This window comes from Theobroma cacao, chromosome 7, assembly GCF_053813885.1.
Source record: "Theobroma cacao isolate CCN51 chromosome 7, ASM5381388v1, whole genome shotgun sequence".
Lineage (NCBI taxonomy): Eukaryota > Viridiplantae > Streptophyta > Magnoliopsida > Malvales > Malvaceae > Theobroma > Theobroma cacao.
In genome coordinates, this window is record NC_142645.1 from 2,486,583 (window position 1) to 2,501,824 (window position 15,242).

The 15,242-nt window shown below is 38.4% G+C and overlaps 3 protein-coding genes across 3 annotated transcripts; 2 read left to right on the plus strand and 1 right to left on the minus strand.

Moving 5' to 3' along the window:
• Positions 1 to 45: 45 nt before the first annotated feature.
• LOC18593572 (uncharacterized) lies at positions 46 to 2,712 on the minus strand. Its single transcript, XM_018124126.2, has one exon. It carries the CDS (start codon positions 2,710 to 2,712, stop codon positions 325 to 327), a length of 2,388 nt encoding a protein of 795 aa, XP_017979615.2. The 3' UTR covers positions 46 to 324.
• Positions 2,713 to 7,816: 5,104 nt separating this feature from the next.
• On the plus strand, positions 7,817 to 10,003 carry LOC18593575 (uncharacterized). Its single transcript, XM_088808227.1, has 2 exons — positions 7,817 to 9,623; positions 9,744 to 10,003. The coding sequence occupies exons 1-2, from the start codon at positions 7,817 to 7,819 to the stop codon at positions 10,001 to 10,003; spliced, it is 2,067 nt and encodes a 688-aa protein (XP_088664353.1).
• A 2,280-nt stretch (positions 10,004 to 12,283) lies between these two features.
• LOC18593576 (uncharacterized) lies at positions 12,284 to 15,105 on the plus strand. Its single transcript, XM_018124186.2, has one exon. The coding sequence runs from the start codon at positions 12,573 to 12,575 to the stop codon at positions 14,559 to 14,561; it is 1,989 nt and encodes a 662-aa protein (XP_017979675.2). The 5' UTR covers positions 12,284 to 12,572; the 3' UTR covers positions 14,562 to 15,105.
• The last annotated feature ends 137 nt before the right edge of the window (positions 15,106 to 15,242 follow it).

The window sequence follows — 15,242 nt, forward strand, 5'->3', positions numbered from 1 at the left end:
AAATTAAACCAAAAGAGAGTAGCCTCAGAGTATGAAAAATCCCAGATTATGTATCTGACTGTGAAGTCACCACCCATTCACTGTGTTACGAAGAAGACAATTGCGTATCTCAGGTTTTACTATAGAGAAGCTTGAAGTAATTAGAGCTATTGTTTTGACTGAGATGAATACCAACTAAAAACATAAGTTTACATGAAACATGTACTTTCATATCTAGCTGATGATCTACCACAGATTCTACTTCCATCAAGTTCAATCTGACAAATGATTCAGATATTTACAGAAAAATGACTAAACCAAGGTAGCTCATGTTGTTACCATTGACTAACCTTTTCTTGCTGCTTTTATCTCAGCAACCAGTCTTTCCAGCCGGCCAATCCTTGCTTCGAGATCTAGCAATGTCAGTTTATCTTTATCATGAGGATCCATAGAACGACTTCGAGGATAACTTACTGACTTCTCATCATTTCTACACTCTTTATTCTCCATATTCTCCATACTGTCATGCTTACTAGCAGGTCTTAATGTTTTTTTGGCAGTCACTTCACCTTCATTGACAGAATCTCCGACTTCCATTGTATCGTGGTTAGGAGGAAAATCAGGAGTACCTAAGGCAGTTACTTCACCTTCGTTAACAGAACCCCTGGCTTCCAGTACCATATTGTGTTTGGGATGAAAACTAGGAGGAACTAGAGGAGTTACTTCATCTTCATCTACGCATTTGGGAGGAAAACCAGTAGAAACTGAGGGAGTCACCTTATCTTCATTAACAGAACCCTTGGTTTGCACCAAACATTCTTTGGGAGGAGAACCAGGAGGAAATGGAGAACTACTAAGGTCCTTCTGAATTACAAAATTAGGCGGTGGGTCTTTTAAAGGCTTGAAAAGAGAGCTAGCTGAAGTAGTCTCATTCTTATCGTCATTGTTTACTGCTGAAGCAAATGCTAGACCTTTCGAGCCCTTTGGAGGAAATTCATGAGGAATTGAAGCATTGTTGCCTTTCTTCTTTCTTTTTGAGCTTTGGGCCACAACACCTGCATTACGAACTTCCTTCTTCCATCTTGGATACTGAACTAGCTTTTTCAATTTTTTCAGTGGATAACCGAGATCAGAAGTGGCATTTTTACCTTCCTCCTTTAGTGTTAAAAGCCGGCGAGATCGATTCAAAATCTTATGATAGAAATCAGGTCTAGTTGAAGTAAATGTACCTTCCTTTGCTCTTTTTGATTTCTTTGTGTTTATTTCAGAACCCAGAAAGCCATTACCTTCACTCATCCTTAACACATTTTTACTTACCTCTTGGGGGTTCAACACTGATTGCTTCCACCACTCCAAGTACTGAGCAGTAACATCTGCCTCAAAAAGCCTGGGCGGAATATACAACTTCCCACCATCAACAGACTTATTGTAATCAGCCCATGCAATCTCAGGAGTACCATTTGATCGGGGAACACAACCAGGAATATCCTGATCCATTCCAAACTGCAGTGCTACTCGATGTGGAAGGTACTGCTCTATACAGTCATGTCCAACTAGCTCCGAAACCCTCAAGCATCGAGCAAATGACAGCAATTCATCATCTAACCTTGAATCAAGCAATATCCACATTCCATTGTCTCCATAACACTTAGCACCATCACAGTTTGTTATTTTCCTAACATAAGGACGCCAAACAAACCTTTCCTCGGCTGAATCTAGAACTGAGCACACATCTTGCACTTCGCAATTTAGGCCATTCCACAAAGCAAACCTTGGCTCACCATTTTTAATCAAATTAGGCCTCAGTTGTAAGTCCAAAAATCTCTCCCAGATCCAAACCTGGACTAGTGCAAGTGGTGACCAAAGGGTAATTGCTAGTGCAACATTTCCATCATCATAATTGGACTCTAACTGAGTTGAAGCAACAATATTTTGCTTTAACCAACTCAAATCTCTATAAATATTAGCAAGAACAGCAGGTGCAAGTGCAAATCTAGTCCCCCTAGCAAGGTGTATAGCAATAGAGAAAACACTTTCAACAACAGTATTAAAAGACGATGGCAAAACAAACCTTGATAACCATAATGCAAGAAAAGCCTCATGCTCGACTGTGCTATCATCACTGTGCATGAATTTCCTCGTCCATAAATACTGGCAGGCCTTTTTACATGTACTCTTATAGATTTCTTTCCTTGCACTCTTAAGTTTCTCTCTTATCTCCTTCATTTCCGCTGTTTCAACAGGGGTAAAAACAGGGGACCCCAACACAGAATAACCCCCCAGGATTTTGACGTCTTCCAATGTGATAGTTGCCTCACCCCAAGAGAAGATGAAACTTTTGGTTTGATGGCACCATTTTTCTGCAACCCCAAATACCAAATTGTTGTTTCTTTCTATCCTATACGTAGAATTCATGATAGCTTCAGAAATACCAGCTTTCTTCCATGTAGACTCATGCAAAGAAGCCATCTTGACAACCCAAGTTTTCCAATCCTTTTGTGGGTATATCCAGCCATGGAACTTGACTTCTAAAGGCCGTTTCTTGGGCTCAAAAGTGGTTAGTGAAGAGGAAAGATAGTGTCTTGGGTGCTTAGCAACTGTTGTTCCATCCATAGAGCCTGAGCCAATGGAAGGTTTGATGAAATGGCCCGTTCTCAGTTTAACGTTCTTACCAGCAGGTGAAACCATAAGCTCTACTCTTTTTTCGACAATGGAATTTGAGGAGTCCTCCATTGTCAAGAAAGGAGCTTTTCCTGGCAAAAGAGTATCTTTGGTTTCACTAAAAAGAGAGTTTTTGAAGGGTCAAGCCATGAATCGACTTTTGAGGAGACAGAAAGGTTCTTCCATTATCTATCTTTTTTGCATACACTGGATTAAGACTATCCAGCTTCCCTTACAATTACCTTAAATGTATTTTTTCGGTAAAAGTGAACCAATCAGAATCTGGTAAAAAAATGATAAAAAAAGCAAAGCTATAGTTGGTTTTAATCATACTATCGAGATCTTGCGATCAGTTGGGTGGCATTTTGGTAAATATGACTGTTCTCAAGAGTGAATTTCGGCTGCAAAACTCTTTGTCTTTAATAGTTACTTCTGAATAGCCTATGTCAGGCTCTGAATCAGTCAGTCCATGTAAGGTGGCAGGGATATGGGAAGCACTATGATACAGTTTGGTTTATGATACTCTTAGTGAGTCCTTTGCCTCTGCCTTTTTGCTTTTAGGACTTTGATTCCATCATTAGATCAACGGTCATCAAACACACTGATTTCTGTATCCTTAACTTCAGTATGTGTTATAACTAATCATGTCTAATAATAAAGGGATAGAATAAGAAGTTGTGAAAGTGAAAGTCAGTCTTTACTTCCATTAATTGATTACTGATAAACCAGCCTCCGGTTGGTGAAAGACAAAAAAAAGTAGGAAGTGACAGTAAACAACCATTATTTGGTATAGTTTTTTTTTATATAGAAAAATACCCATCATTGTCACTGGCTCTCCCTCTCTCTTGCCCACTTTCTCCTATGTGTGCGGATGCACTATCCTGTATGGCTATGGAAATTTGATTGAGGCAGCCAGGCAGGTAATCATGCCCACTAACCTAAACGGCAAAGCCAAATTTTTATCCTGAAAATGAAAAGAAGTTAAAAATAAGAGAATGTTGAAAGAAAATGGTTAGGTGGTCAAAGGCAATTGGGACCATATACTCGGGATAATGTCAATGCCTAGCTAACAGGCCTTGTGAAAACCATTTCTTGGATAAGTATGCTTAACATTTAACAACATATCAGAATTAAATCTTAGAGGCAAACTAAGAAGTTATCATGTCCAATCTACATATAATTTTCCGTATCCAATTAGACATATGATTTTGGCCTGAAAATATTTGGCTCTAAGCTTCACCATTTCCTTAAAGTTGTCAAATTGAAGCATGAATTTTCTTCCAGTGAGCCAATGAAGCTGTTTTTGTACATTATCATTTCTCAGGTTCGGTGGCAGTTAAATGTGTGTATTAATGGCAACTTTATTACTCTAATTATATGGTAAGTTTGCCAGGGAAATGAACTAAAATACTGTACATTCAGTTACTCAGTCACAAGCAACATCCAATAGTTGTGTTTAGCAAGTAGTGGGCTTATTTCACGGCTGAAAGAGGATGGTATGTTTTTGGTTTTACGGCAAATTTTAAACCTCTAGACTGTTCAAATCTTTACACCATTTTCACACTCTTTTCTTTCCTCTTCTTGTGTTTTCAAAATATGGCAAAAGAACACTCTCATTCGATTTTTCAACTATCTAGAGATGAAAAATTGATATGTCCCAAAGATAGGAAAACCTTGGTGAGAACTGCCAGGTTCCTGAAACCATGTGTCCAAACTGTGTCACAAGCTGTTACAGTTCCCAACACTCCTTTGTTGTTTGATATCTTCTCTCAAAACCTTAAACAGTGGCCTGAAACTGTCGACATAAAAGGCTGGCATGTGTCTCAAAAACGTTGGGAAGAATGGGTTGATAGGATGGCTGGAAAATGTGGTGCCTTGTGGAACCTGACAGGCATATGCGATGCCATCATGAGTTCTAGATATGAAATCAGGTGTAACAAGGATTCGATTCTTGGGTTGGTTGAGTTTTGGTGTCCTGAAACTAATACATTTGTTTTTCCATGGGGAGAAGCTACTGTTACTCTTGAAGATGTGATGATTCTTGGAGGGTTTTCAACACTTGGAGAGTCGGTCAGAAGACCTGTAGAAGGGAAGTCGGTGAAGATTGAGGAAGAGTTGAACAGGAAACGTTTGATCATGTCAAGAAACAAGTCAAGGAAGGCTACTCATGGTTGTTGGATAAAGCATTTCATGGAAGAAGAAAGGGAATATGAACATGTAGCATTCTTGTCACTCTGGCTGTCAAGGTATGTTTTCCCTTCTCTGCCTGAGAAAATTGTTGCTAAGCATGTTTTTCCAGTTGCCATTCATTTGTCTTCAAATACAAGAATGGCACTTGCCCCAGCAGTTCTTGCAAGCCTTTACAAAAATCTGACATTGTTGAAAAACCAAGCAATGTCTTCTCGTGAGGAAATGTCAATGACTGCTTCAGGTCCATTGAGACTTCTGCAATTATGGGCTTTTGAGCGGTTTCCTTCTCTTGGTCCAGGTATTCCCAATACCCTCAAGCCTGGAGAGCCTAGAGCTGCTTGATTTCATAGACTGAATGCGAAAATTGGCCTGACACTAGTTAGATCAGTACTTAGATTGCCAGATAATTTTAGGTGGCGGCCATATATTGCTGATTTGAAAAACTAGGGCTATCCATCCTACTACAAGGAGACTAAATTATTAGCTTTTGATTGTAATGACCCAGATGAGGACCTAAAGTCTTTTGCTAGATGCTTGCATACCTCTTTGTTAGTTGGACTAGATTGTAAAGAAGAGTATTTGCCACACAGGGTGGCAATGCAGTTTGGATACGATCAAGATCTTCCTGCTGCCTTCCCTGTTTGTAGCATGCCATGGGAGAATGCTAGGTTTGCTGTTCCGCCAAGGTCTTTTGAGCCCTGTGCATCAGTTAGATACTTCAATTGGTGGATTAGATCTAAGTCAGCTCGAAAAGCAGCTTTGAGGGATGTCAAAAGAACTCAGAATAGAAGCCCACAGTCAGTTCTGGCTAAAAGAAATGTGGAAAAGTCCCCTCCTTCAATTGAATTTGGTTTGAAGAAACCAAAGACATTAGTATCAAAGCTTTCAACAAAAACTGAAGGATGTTGTTCTTCATTGGCAACTGAATATGCAGCCAAAACTAGAACACAAATGATTTGGGATTATACTGATGAGCATTACTACCCAATGTGCTCACTGCGCCAGAAGATAGAACCACATGTATTACCACCAGTTTGGGTGGAAAGGACCGAAGTTAATTCCAAAGGTTTGAGAACAATGTGTAGTTTGAAAAGTACTAACTCATTTTCTCAAGTTTCTGCTGATAACAACATCGAAGAGAGCCATGCCTCAGTCAATTCTGAATTGTCCTCTAAGATCAAGAGACAGGCATTTAAAGAGTATGATGATACAGAGCGCTTGAAGCATATTTCTGGCACCCCAAATAAAAGAGCTGGCTTTCATAAAGCTTCACCATGCTGCCAATATCGAACCACTGGTTCCCCAACTTCAATAGTAGCTAATTAAAATTTGAGAAAGAGAAAGTTCTCCTCCACAATTGCAGGAAGAAGCAAAGCAACCACTCTGCCTCTTGATGGCACTGCTGAAAGACAAATGAATGCTGGTGGTTCTGACCAAAAACTTAAGAGGATTGTTAAAGAAGGGAGGAAGGCACTGGATGTAACTGAGCATAGAGCAAGAGTTGAACGGACGAAAAGATTTGAAGGATCACTTAAAGGTATTGGTAAAGAAAGCAAGACAAGAATGGTTGAAGGGTTTCACAAGAACTCTGAAAATGTTACCATCAAAGGTACGATTTCAGGTTCACTTCTGAAATTTGGACTAGAATTAGAAGGAAGGCTAAGGAGATTGGAGAAACTGGCAGGGATAAGCCCAAAATGAAGAACAAGGAAAACCAGAAACAGAAGAAACTTACAGTTCTCTGACTTTTCTTCTTCATGCTAAGCTCTTATCCTCATTTCATTTTGTCTCCTCAAGTTATTGAAGTGGAATCTGAACTTCATTGTTTAGAACTAATATAGTCATTTTGTAATATTTACTTGTTTTATTATGCTTGAACCTGGATAATTTAATGAATTTTTCTCTTATACTATTCAAGGGTTAAATTTTAGAAGATCCTACTACCTTCATATTCTATAACATTTGCATAGCTCGAAATATTTTAAGGTTATTAACCTGAGTTATTGCATTATGCCAGTAAATTGTGAATTTGATGCTGATAACCACTTCAAAGGCGACTTTCCATATACAAATCCAATCATATTGACTGTTTATCTGTTCAGATGTTTTTAACCAAGGTGGTTAGTTAAGTATTCAATATCTAGAAAGTAACACAGAATTAAAATGAATACATTCAGAATTAATTTTTAGACCATTTGATTCCATAGTATTGCTTTACAAGTTTAAGATCAGATTTGCATACTGAAAGGCAGGACATGCAAAATTACGGAAACAAATAGTTAGTATGCAAGTTAACTTCAACCTGAATGTCAAAACCCATATTTTACTTTAAGAAATAGTCATTTGACTAGGATGTATAAAGCTGTCTCTCTTGAAGCAATTTGAAACTGAACAATTGGTGATTCAAGCATTGCATATGGTCCCATTTGAGTGTAATGGTACAAAACCATTAGCAGATTGGTATAAAGGTTGAAAATATTAGAAAACCAAACCTTTTCAGGATTTCCTCAAATGGATCCAAATTATCTTCAGGCCTAAGCATGGAGGAGTTGTAATGGTGTGCCAAGGTATACTTGTTATTCCAGGGAGTCAAACATACCCTTTTGAACTGCAGTGATACTTTCTTTAATTTCCCTAGCAGAAACCATCCCATCTTTGTTAAATATTTTTGTCATATGTGTGGGGTTTTATCCCAATTATTATAACAATAAAGAAACCATCCTAGTAAACATAAAATTAGGCCCAAGGTCTGAACTCTAAAGGCTGCATTTTGTTTCCTTCCTGAGCTAAGCAAATCAGTACTCAATAAAAGCTGCAGGATCACAAAACTAGAACTATGCCAGCTTTGCACATGAAGCTTTACCGGCCAAAAAAATCGCCAAAGATAGTGACTTGGAGTTACAACGGAAAAAAGTGTGATTTTTACAGCAAAGGCACCAACTTTTATCCCTTGTGAAAGATTTTGTGAAAATTTCCAACAGCAACAATGGAGAAGCAATCAGACACCATTTTTGAAGCGAGGGAAGAGCTCATGGTTTCACCAACTGGTGGATACCCTACACTAAGAAAAGCCCACTTTCTCAAACCAGCTGCCACCTCCAATAATGGAAACGTTTCTGAGCTTCCTTCAGATTGTTTCTCCCCCAAGCCCCTTACATATGACCTCAAAGACTTGTCAGAGAAAATGTTATTCAGAGGCTGGAAACGTCCAACAGAGAAATGGAAAAGATGGGTTCAAAACATGCATTCCAAGTACCAAGCTTTATGGAAGCAAGTTGGTATTTATGAGGCAGTCATGAGTTCCAGATATGATATGAAACAACACAAAGAACTTGTTCTTGGCCTTGCTGAAAAATGGTGTCTTGATACTAATACTTTTATCTTTCCTTGGGGTGAAGCAACAATAACCTTGGAAGATGTGATGGTCTCTGGGGGTTATTCTGTTCTTGGTGTATCTGTTTTAAGCCCTCTGAAGACTAAACAACTGGTTGAAGTTAAAGAAAAACTAATTAAAGGGCGCAAAGAAGCTGCAAGAGCAAGATCTTTAGCTGCCTCGCATAAATCATGGATGGACTATTTCATGGGAACTGGGCATGACCTCGAGCATGAAGCATTCCTTTCTTTATGGTTATCCAACTTTGTTCTTGTTAATTCTGTTTCATTTCAACGTATAGGAAAGCATGTTTTTCCTATTGCCATTCATTTGGCTAGAGGTACCAGGGTTGCCCTTGCACCAGCAGTGTTATCTAGCATATATAGGGACTTGAGTCTATTGAAAGGTTGGTTCTTTAGCTCAAATGTTGTGCAAACTAATAAGTTGCTTCATCTTTATGCACCATTTCAGTTAGTGCAGCTTTGGGTTTGGGAAAGATTTCCAAGACTGCGGCCACTGCCTAATTCCATCTCACTTGGTGAGCCAAGAGCAGCAAGATGGCATAGGCTTAAGATGAATGCTGGTGATATGAAGTTGGCCATAGACTCGGCAGGAACAGGTTTTCAATGGCGGCCTTATGCTATAGCAGATAATAATTGGTCTTTGCCAAAGTTTTATGGTGACAAGGAACAGTACATATTGAATGATTTTCATTTGGATGAAGAGATACAGTCCTTTGCTATGTTTTTAAGGGAAAGCGAGCTAGTTGGACTAGAAAGCATAGAGCAGTACCTTCCACATCGGGTTGCGATGCAGTTTGGAATGGATCAAGATCTTCCAGGATGCATTGCCAGATGCAACGAAAATCCTGAAATTGCTTGGAGAAATTACAGCAGGCCAATCCAAGATGCAGTGCTCTATATACCAGCTCGGCTTTTTGAGTCAGATATTACCACACAGTACTCACATTGGTGGAAGCAATCAATGCTGGCTCAAGGTGATGCTATCAAGGCATTTGTTAGTAGGCGTAGAAGTCCAAGAAAATCACCAGATGCTTCGGTAAGGAAGAACGAGTGCTACATTCTCTTTTCTCCTGATCATCCTTTGAAATGTGGAGAAGTTAGCAGAGGAGATTCTGCTATGGAAAATGAAGATAGAGGGGTGGAAGTAGGGGGTCTGGTTCAGGAGGAGGACATGGAAGATCAATTAACAGTAACGGAATTGTTGACGCATGCTAAGCGTGATGGTGAAAAAACTGTAATGGGTGGTGAGAATGAGTCTCCCCTAGGTACTCAACGTTTGTTATCTTCAACTAAAGAAATTGAAACACTTGCAAAGCTAGAAGCAAATATGAAATCAGATCAAGTTAGCATACAAGTTTCTGTTAAGGACCAAGAAGATGTGATCTTGGAGAATATCGGTGAGGGTGACGAGATTGGTTGCACTCTGGCTGTTGATGTCCTGTCATTATCAGTTCGTGAAAATCAAAATGTGTCAACTTTCATTGCAGATAAAAAATATGTTAAAAATATCAAATCAGAAGGGAAACAGGATGCAGAGGTTAGAAGAAATGAAAGTTCAATAGGAGAATCAAAAGGAGTGGTGGCAGATGATGTCAATAGCAAACCAAGTCTTAAAGATGGAGCAGAAGGCAGTAGCACTCATGATCTTGCAACACTAGCAATTGAGCTTGAAGCTCGGATTTGCAGGCTTGAAAAACTGTCTGCTGAGCTGAAGGAAAAAAGATTACGCAAGAAATTGGAGAATCAATTTAAGGGAATTTCATCTGAACCACAGTAGTACAAAAACCTTGGTTTTATCTGCATACACTGCACATAGAATCAGTAGATTATCTAATTAATGTTAGTTCTTGCAGCTTAGACTGATGCATTTGGTTACAACTTTCTCTTGGAAGTAACTGATCCCAGAATTGACATGCAGCACATGAATAGAACTAAGTTTTTTCTGACCATAGCTAGTATCCTAGTTGAAACTTATACTAGAAAGGTTGAACAGCTAGTATGAAATGTAAGGTTATTTTACAATAGACAATGGGGAACACTATATGAAAATTTATTGTTTCTCTTTCCTTATGCTTCTGATTTTTGCTTTTATTTATACATGCTTCTTCCTTTAGAATTAGATTAGTTAATAGAGTGAGATTCACTTTTCAAAAAAAAAAAAAATAGAGTGAGATTCTCCACTAACCTTATTTGCTTAATTCCTCTATCATTTCTGATCTTAGCTTGACACATTACTCTGAGCTCATTGGTGGACTAAGTCTTTCTTATACATGCTGAATTGAGGACATAGTATTAAATTAATGCAATTATGTATTTCATTGTAAGTCATGAACAACATCTGCAAACTGCAGGACTCATGAATCAACCACTGTCTTTTTGGAAATCACAAAACTATGCTGCATTCTAACAAGAAAACTTCATTGATTATATCAAGCAACTTTAGTTTAGTTGTTTGAATTGCTTCCACATTTAGCATTTCTGTTTTAAGCAGTGTGCAATTATACAGCTGCTTACTGTCTTATTTCCTTGAAGTTTAGGGGTGAAAATTTGGCTCAGTTAGTGAGTAGTGTAGTTATAACCACCTTGAATATTTCTTTTCCCTTCTTTGCTTCATATTCACTACTTCCACTCTTTTGCATATACTTTCTCAAAATCCTAGGATCATATGGAACTTGCATATTATCTTACATAACAGCAGCTAGTTCTTGGCTTCTATTCAGGATGCAAACTGAAATCACAAGAGCACAAAGTGTCAGACTAGATGGTCTTTGATAATATCCAACTTCTTCTCTTCTTCCCTCTTTTCTTTGCTACTTGATACAATCAAAAGTCTTATGAGTAAATTTATTTCAACATGATCATATCTGTTTTCTCAGAAAGGTCCTTTCACTTGCCTTCTCTATCTGGATGATCGAATTCTTGAACTGAATTTAGTTGCTGGCTTACTTACTCTTAACAATCTGGTTGAGATCTTAGGCTACTTTAATATCAATTACACTATTATTCCATCACAAAATACTACAAACAAAGCTGAGGCATTATGTAACAGTTTTTTCTTTTAAAAACACTGATCTTTAGAATTGAAATGGTGCACATGACCTAGACTGAACGTTTTTGTTTTTAGCTTGAATATATTGGAACTAGACCCACCATTGAACTTCATTTATTCTTCTTTTCCTTTATTTGCATGGCTTCCTTTCTCATTAGATTGGAATACTATTAAGTTTCCACGGCCATAACTCTTTTACCATTTCTGATCTTAACTTGACAAATTGCTCTGTGACCATTGACTGGTTGAGAGATAAACTAAACTTGAAATGTAAACTCTCCTGAGACATCCAGCTGTCATGTGGTGTAGCCATTTGCACTGAACTTTAATTGGAAAAAAAAAGACAAGTATTGAATCCTGGTTATTAATGATTCATTAATTAAGAGCAGGGAAACTGATGCAATGCTAATTTCCATGAATTTGATATAGTAAAGGAATAATAACAGAACAAAACAAGTCATGCTCTTAACTAACTTATTCTTAGTACCTAAAATTCTTTACTAATCCCTGTCATTAACTCAAATTTCTATGTAACAAAATAACACTCCCTGTTTTCATAACCTTTCCAATCTCAACCTTTTCAGGATTTATGATTTTCCCATTATAACAATGCTGTTGGGTTCTATTTCTTTCTTTCTTCTTGTTTCTTCTAGGAATTGAAAGGAAGGCCACTTGCCAAAGCTACAAGCTGGAATTCCTTATAGAATACCCTGGACAAAGGGATTTTATTACCCGAATGCCACTCTGATAACTGACACTGTGGTATTGCATTTCACTGGTGTTCTACATTCTGTGACCGAAATGCCTCCCATTTTTGAATTAGACAAATTTTACACGGAATCTTTGCTTGTAAGGCCACCGACATACCTCCACAGTAAAGTTTGTACCATTACTGCTTCAATACCCTTCACTTTTCCTATCCTTTTTTCTTTTTTTTTTCCTCTTTTTCTTTCTTATAATTATCATTGAGATAACAAACAACTAAAACAGAAGGGTAGCTGTAATCTAAGTACATGACTGTCCAGCTGTTAAAAATCTGTGACTCCCCAGGTCGGCCTAGGATGGCAAAAACATGGAGAGGATTGGTTTACTCCCATTTTCTCAAATAGCCAACAAAAAGAGAAGTGATTTTACCACAAATAATTTTGTTTTAGTAGAGCCTTCTTTCTCTTCGTAAACAAACAGAAAACTTGGTGTTCAATGGGGAGAAAAGTGTGATACAAGGGTTTCTTGTTTGCTAGTACTTTCTTCTATAAAGTGAGTCCATATCCAGTGAGAATCCTTTGATACACAAAAAATGGAGGAACCAACAGCAGAGGAAACCACAGTTGAAGAAAGAGAAGAGCTCATGGTTTCACCTTTTTCTGATGGAAAACCAAATTCGAGAACAGCCCATTTCCTCAAACCAACTTTATCTTCCATGGATGAACCAATCCCAAACCATTTTTCCCTCTCTGGTTCCTTTCTACCTCACACTTTTGAGCCTAAAAACTGGCCTCTAAAGGTCTGCTTTAATGGCTTGAGAACCCCAATGAAAAGCTGGCTTTTTTGGGTTGATATCCTGCGTCCCAAGTATCAACGTGTTTGGAAAAAGGCTGGTATCTTTGAAGCAATAATGAGTTCAACTTGCTTAATAAAAAAATATGATGATTTGGTAATTGGTTTGGCAGAAAAATGGAATCCTGAGATTAACACTTTCATCTTTCCCTGGGGTGAAGCAACAATATCTTTAGAGGATGTGATGGTTTTGGGAGGTTATTCTGTTATAGGCTTCCCTGTTACATTCCCTGGTGACAGCCAAGAACTCAAGGAAGTTGAAGACAAACTTCTTGAAGAATGCAGGAAAATTCAAAGGGATCGAGCAGCTAGAAGGGTCAGGCAAACAGAGTGGATAAAGATTTTCATGGGAAGTGGGAGAGATATTGAGCATGAAGCATTACTTTCATTGTGGTTATCAAGGTTTGTTTTCCAAAATATTGATGGAATAATTAGGAAGAGCATCTTTCCAATTGCATGCCGTTTAGCTAGGGGGGAAGCTATGGCACTAGGACCAGCCGTTTTGGCCAGAATCTATAGGGACTTGACTTTGTTGAAAGAAACCATTGTTGGTTCAACTAAATTTAAGGGTGGTGAGGTTGATGATTGTGTGTTAGCCATTACACTATGGTCACCAATGCAGTTGGTTCAACTTTGGGCGTGGGAAAGGTTCCCAGCATTGCAGCCAAAGCCTAATGTGATCCACAACTTTGAACCCAGATCAGCTAGATGGAGCAATGTAAAAATTGTGAAAGTTGAGAATGTGAGGATGGTTTTGGACTCAGCGGGTGAGACTTTTAATTGGAGGCCTTATGCTAAAGTTGTTAATTACTGGCAGTTTCATGAATTTTACAAGGAGAAAGAAGAGTGGATTTCAATTGATCAAAGCTTGAGTAAAGAATTATTATCTTTTGCTTTATGTTTGAGGCCTTCTGAGTTAGTTGGATTAGGATCAGGATGTGTACAGCAGTACCTGCCACATCGAGTAGCAATGCAGTTCGGAATTGATCAAGATATACCTTGTCACGTTGCTCGGTTCAATGAGACTCCAGAAATTGCTTGGAACAATTACCTGAGACCAATCAACGATAGAAAATTGTATATCCCATCTCGTTTCTTTAAGTCTGAGGTTACCATCCGGTACTTGGAGTGGTGGAAGAAGCTGTCAATGGTTGTTTACCAGGATGTGATGAAGGGTATTGTGAGAAGAAAAAGGAGTTCAAGGAAGAGGCCAGAACGAATACCATGGGTGAAAGCAAAAAAGGGGGAAAATGATGCCAGTGTTCCTCCTGGTTTTCCCCCCAAACTGAACAAGGTGAAATTTGAGCCTTTTGTTGAGGAAGTAAAACCTGAAGCTTTTGAGGTGTCTAGCAAGAAAGCTAGTGTCACTACTAGACCACTTGGTCGTGATAAATGCTCTCTGGTTAATGTTCAATTTCACTCACCTTCAATGGCACATAATGGAGGATTTGCAAAGATGGAGTTGTCCTTGGTACCAATACAAGAGGTTATACATGTCAAGGCTCAGAATGAAGGATCAGCAAGAGTAAGGGGAGGGGCAAATGAGAGTGAAATTGGGTTACCATCATTTAATAACGAGAACATCAGCAGGTATGGTGAAAGCAATATCACCACACTCAACATGATAGCATCCAGACTTGAAGCTCGGGTTGCTAGGATAGAGAGAGTAGTTGCTGAGCTAAAAGCAGCAGGCAAGTTTGAAAGGAATCCAATCAAAGAAGACAGCTAAACAGAACCTGGGCCAGAGCCTAACTATATACTCGATTCAGTATATATTTTGCATAGGTGTTTAATATAAGGTTTCAGAGGAAAACATTAACCCCTGATTAATTTGCAGAGAAGTATTTGGTCAGCTGGGCTCCTCTAGATGTCTGAATGAGATAGAATGCATCTCTCAGCTTCTATAATTGATTACATATGGTAAAACTTGATTGTCTCTCTTGTTAATTTAGTTTTATGTAAATCAAATTCCACACTCGAGTTTCACATGATGTTCTTTAACAGTATTATGAATTTTATTGAAATTAAGTTACAATGTTGGATAGTATTATCATGAAATCTTCTGTGCTGCCTCCTTTTGTTGCAGAGAGGTGTCTCAGTTTTCTTTAGAGCTTGATTTTGGTTATATGAAACAGATGGTAAAAGAATGTGTTGAAGCAGGATTCCAGGAAGACAGAAGATAGCAGTTCGGATTTACAACAATTTCTTGCTTATTAGCATATGTAGGAAGTACTCTAAAAGAAGAAGCAAAAGCAGCCTCCCATTCTCAAGAAGCATGATGTCAGATGCAATTAGATATGTTATCTACTGCCTAAAAAATAATCAAACAGTCAATGCCATACCAAATGCAATTGGATATGTTGGTAAGGCCTCAACCAGCTTACATACAACCCGAACTGGTAAAACTGAA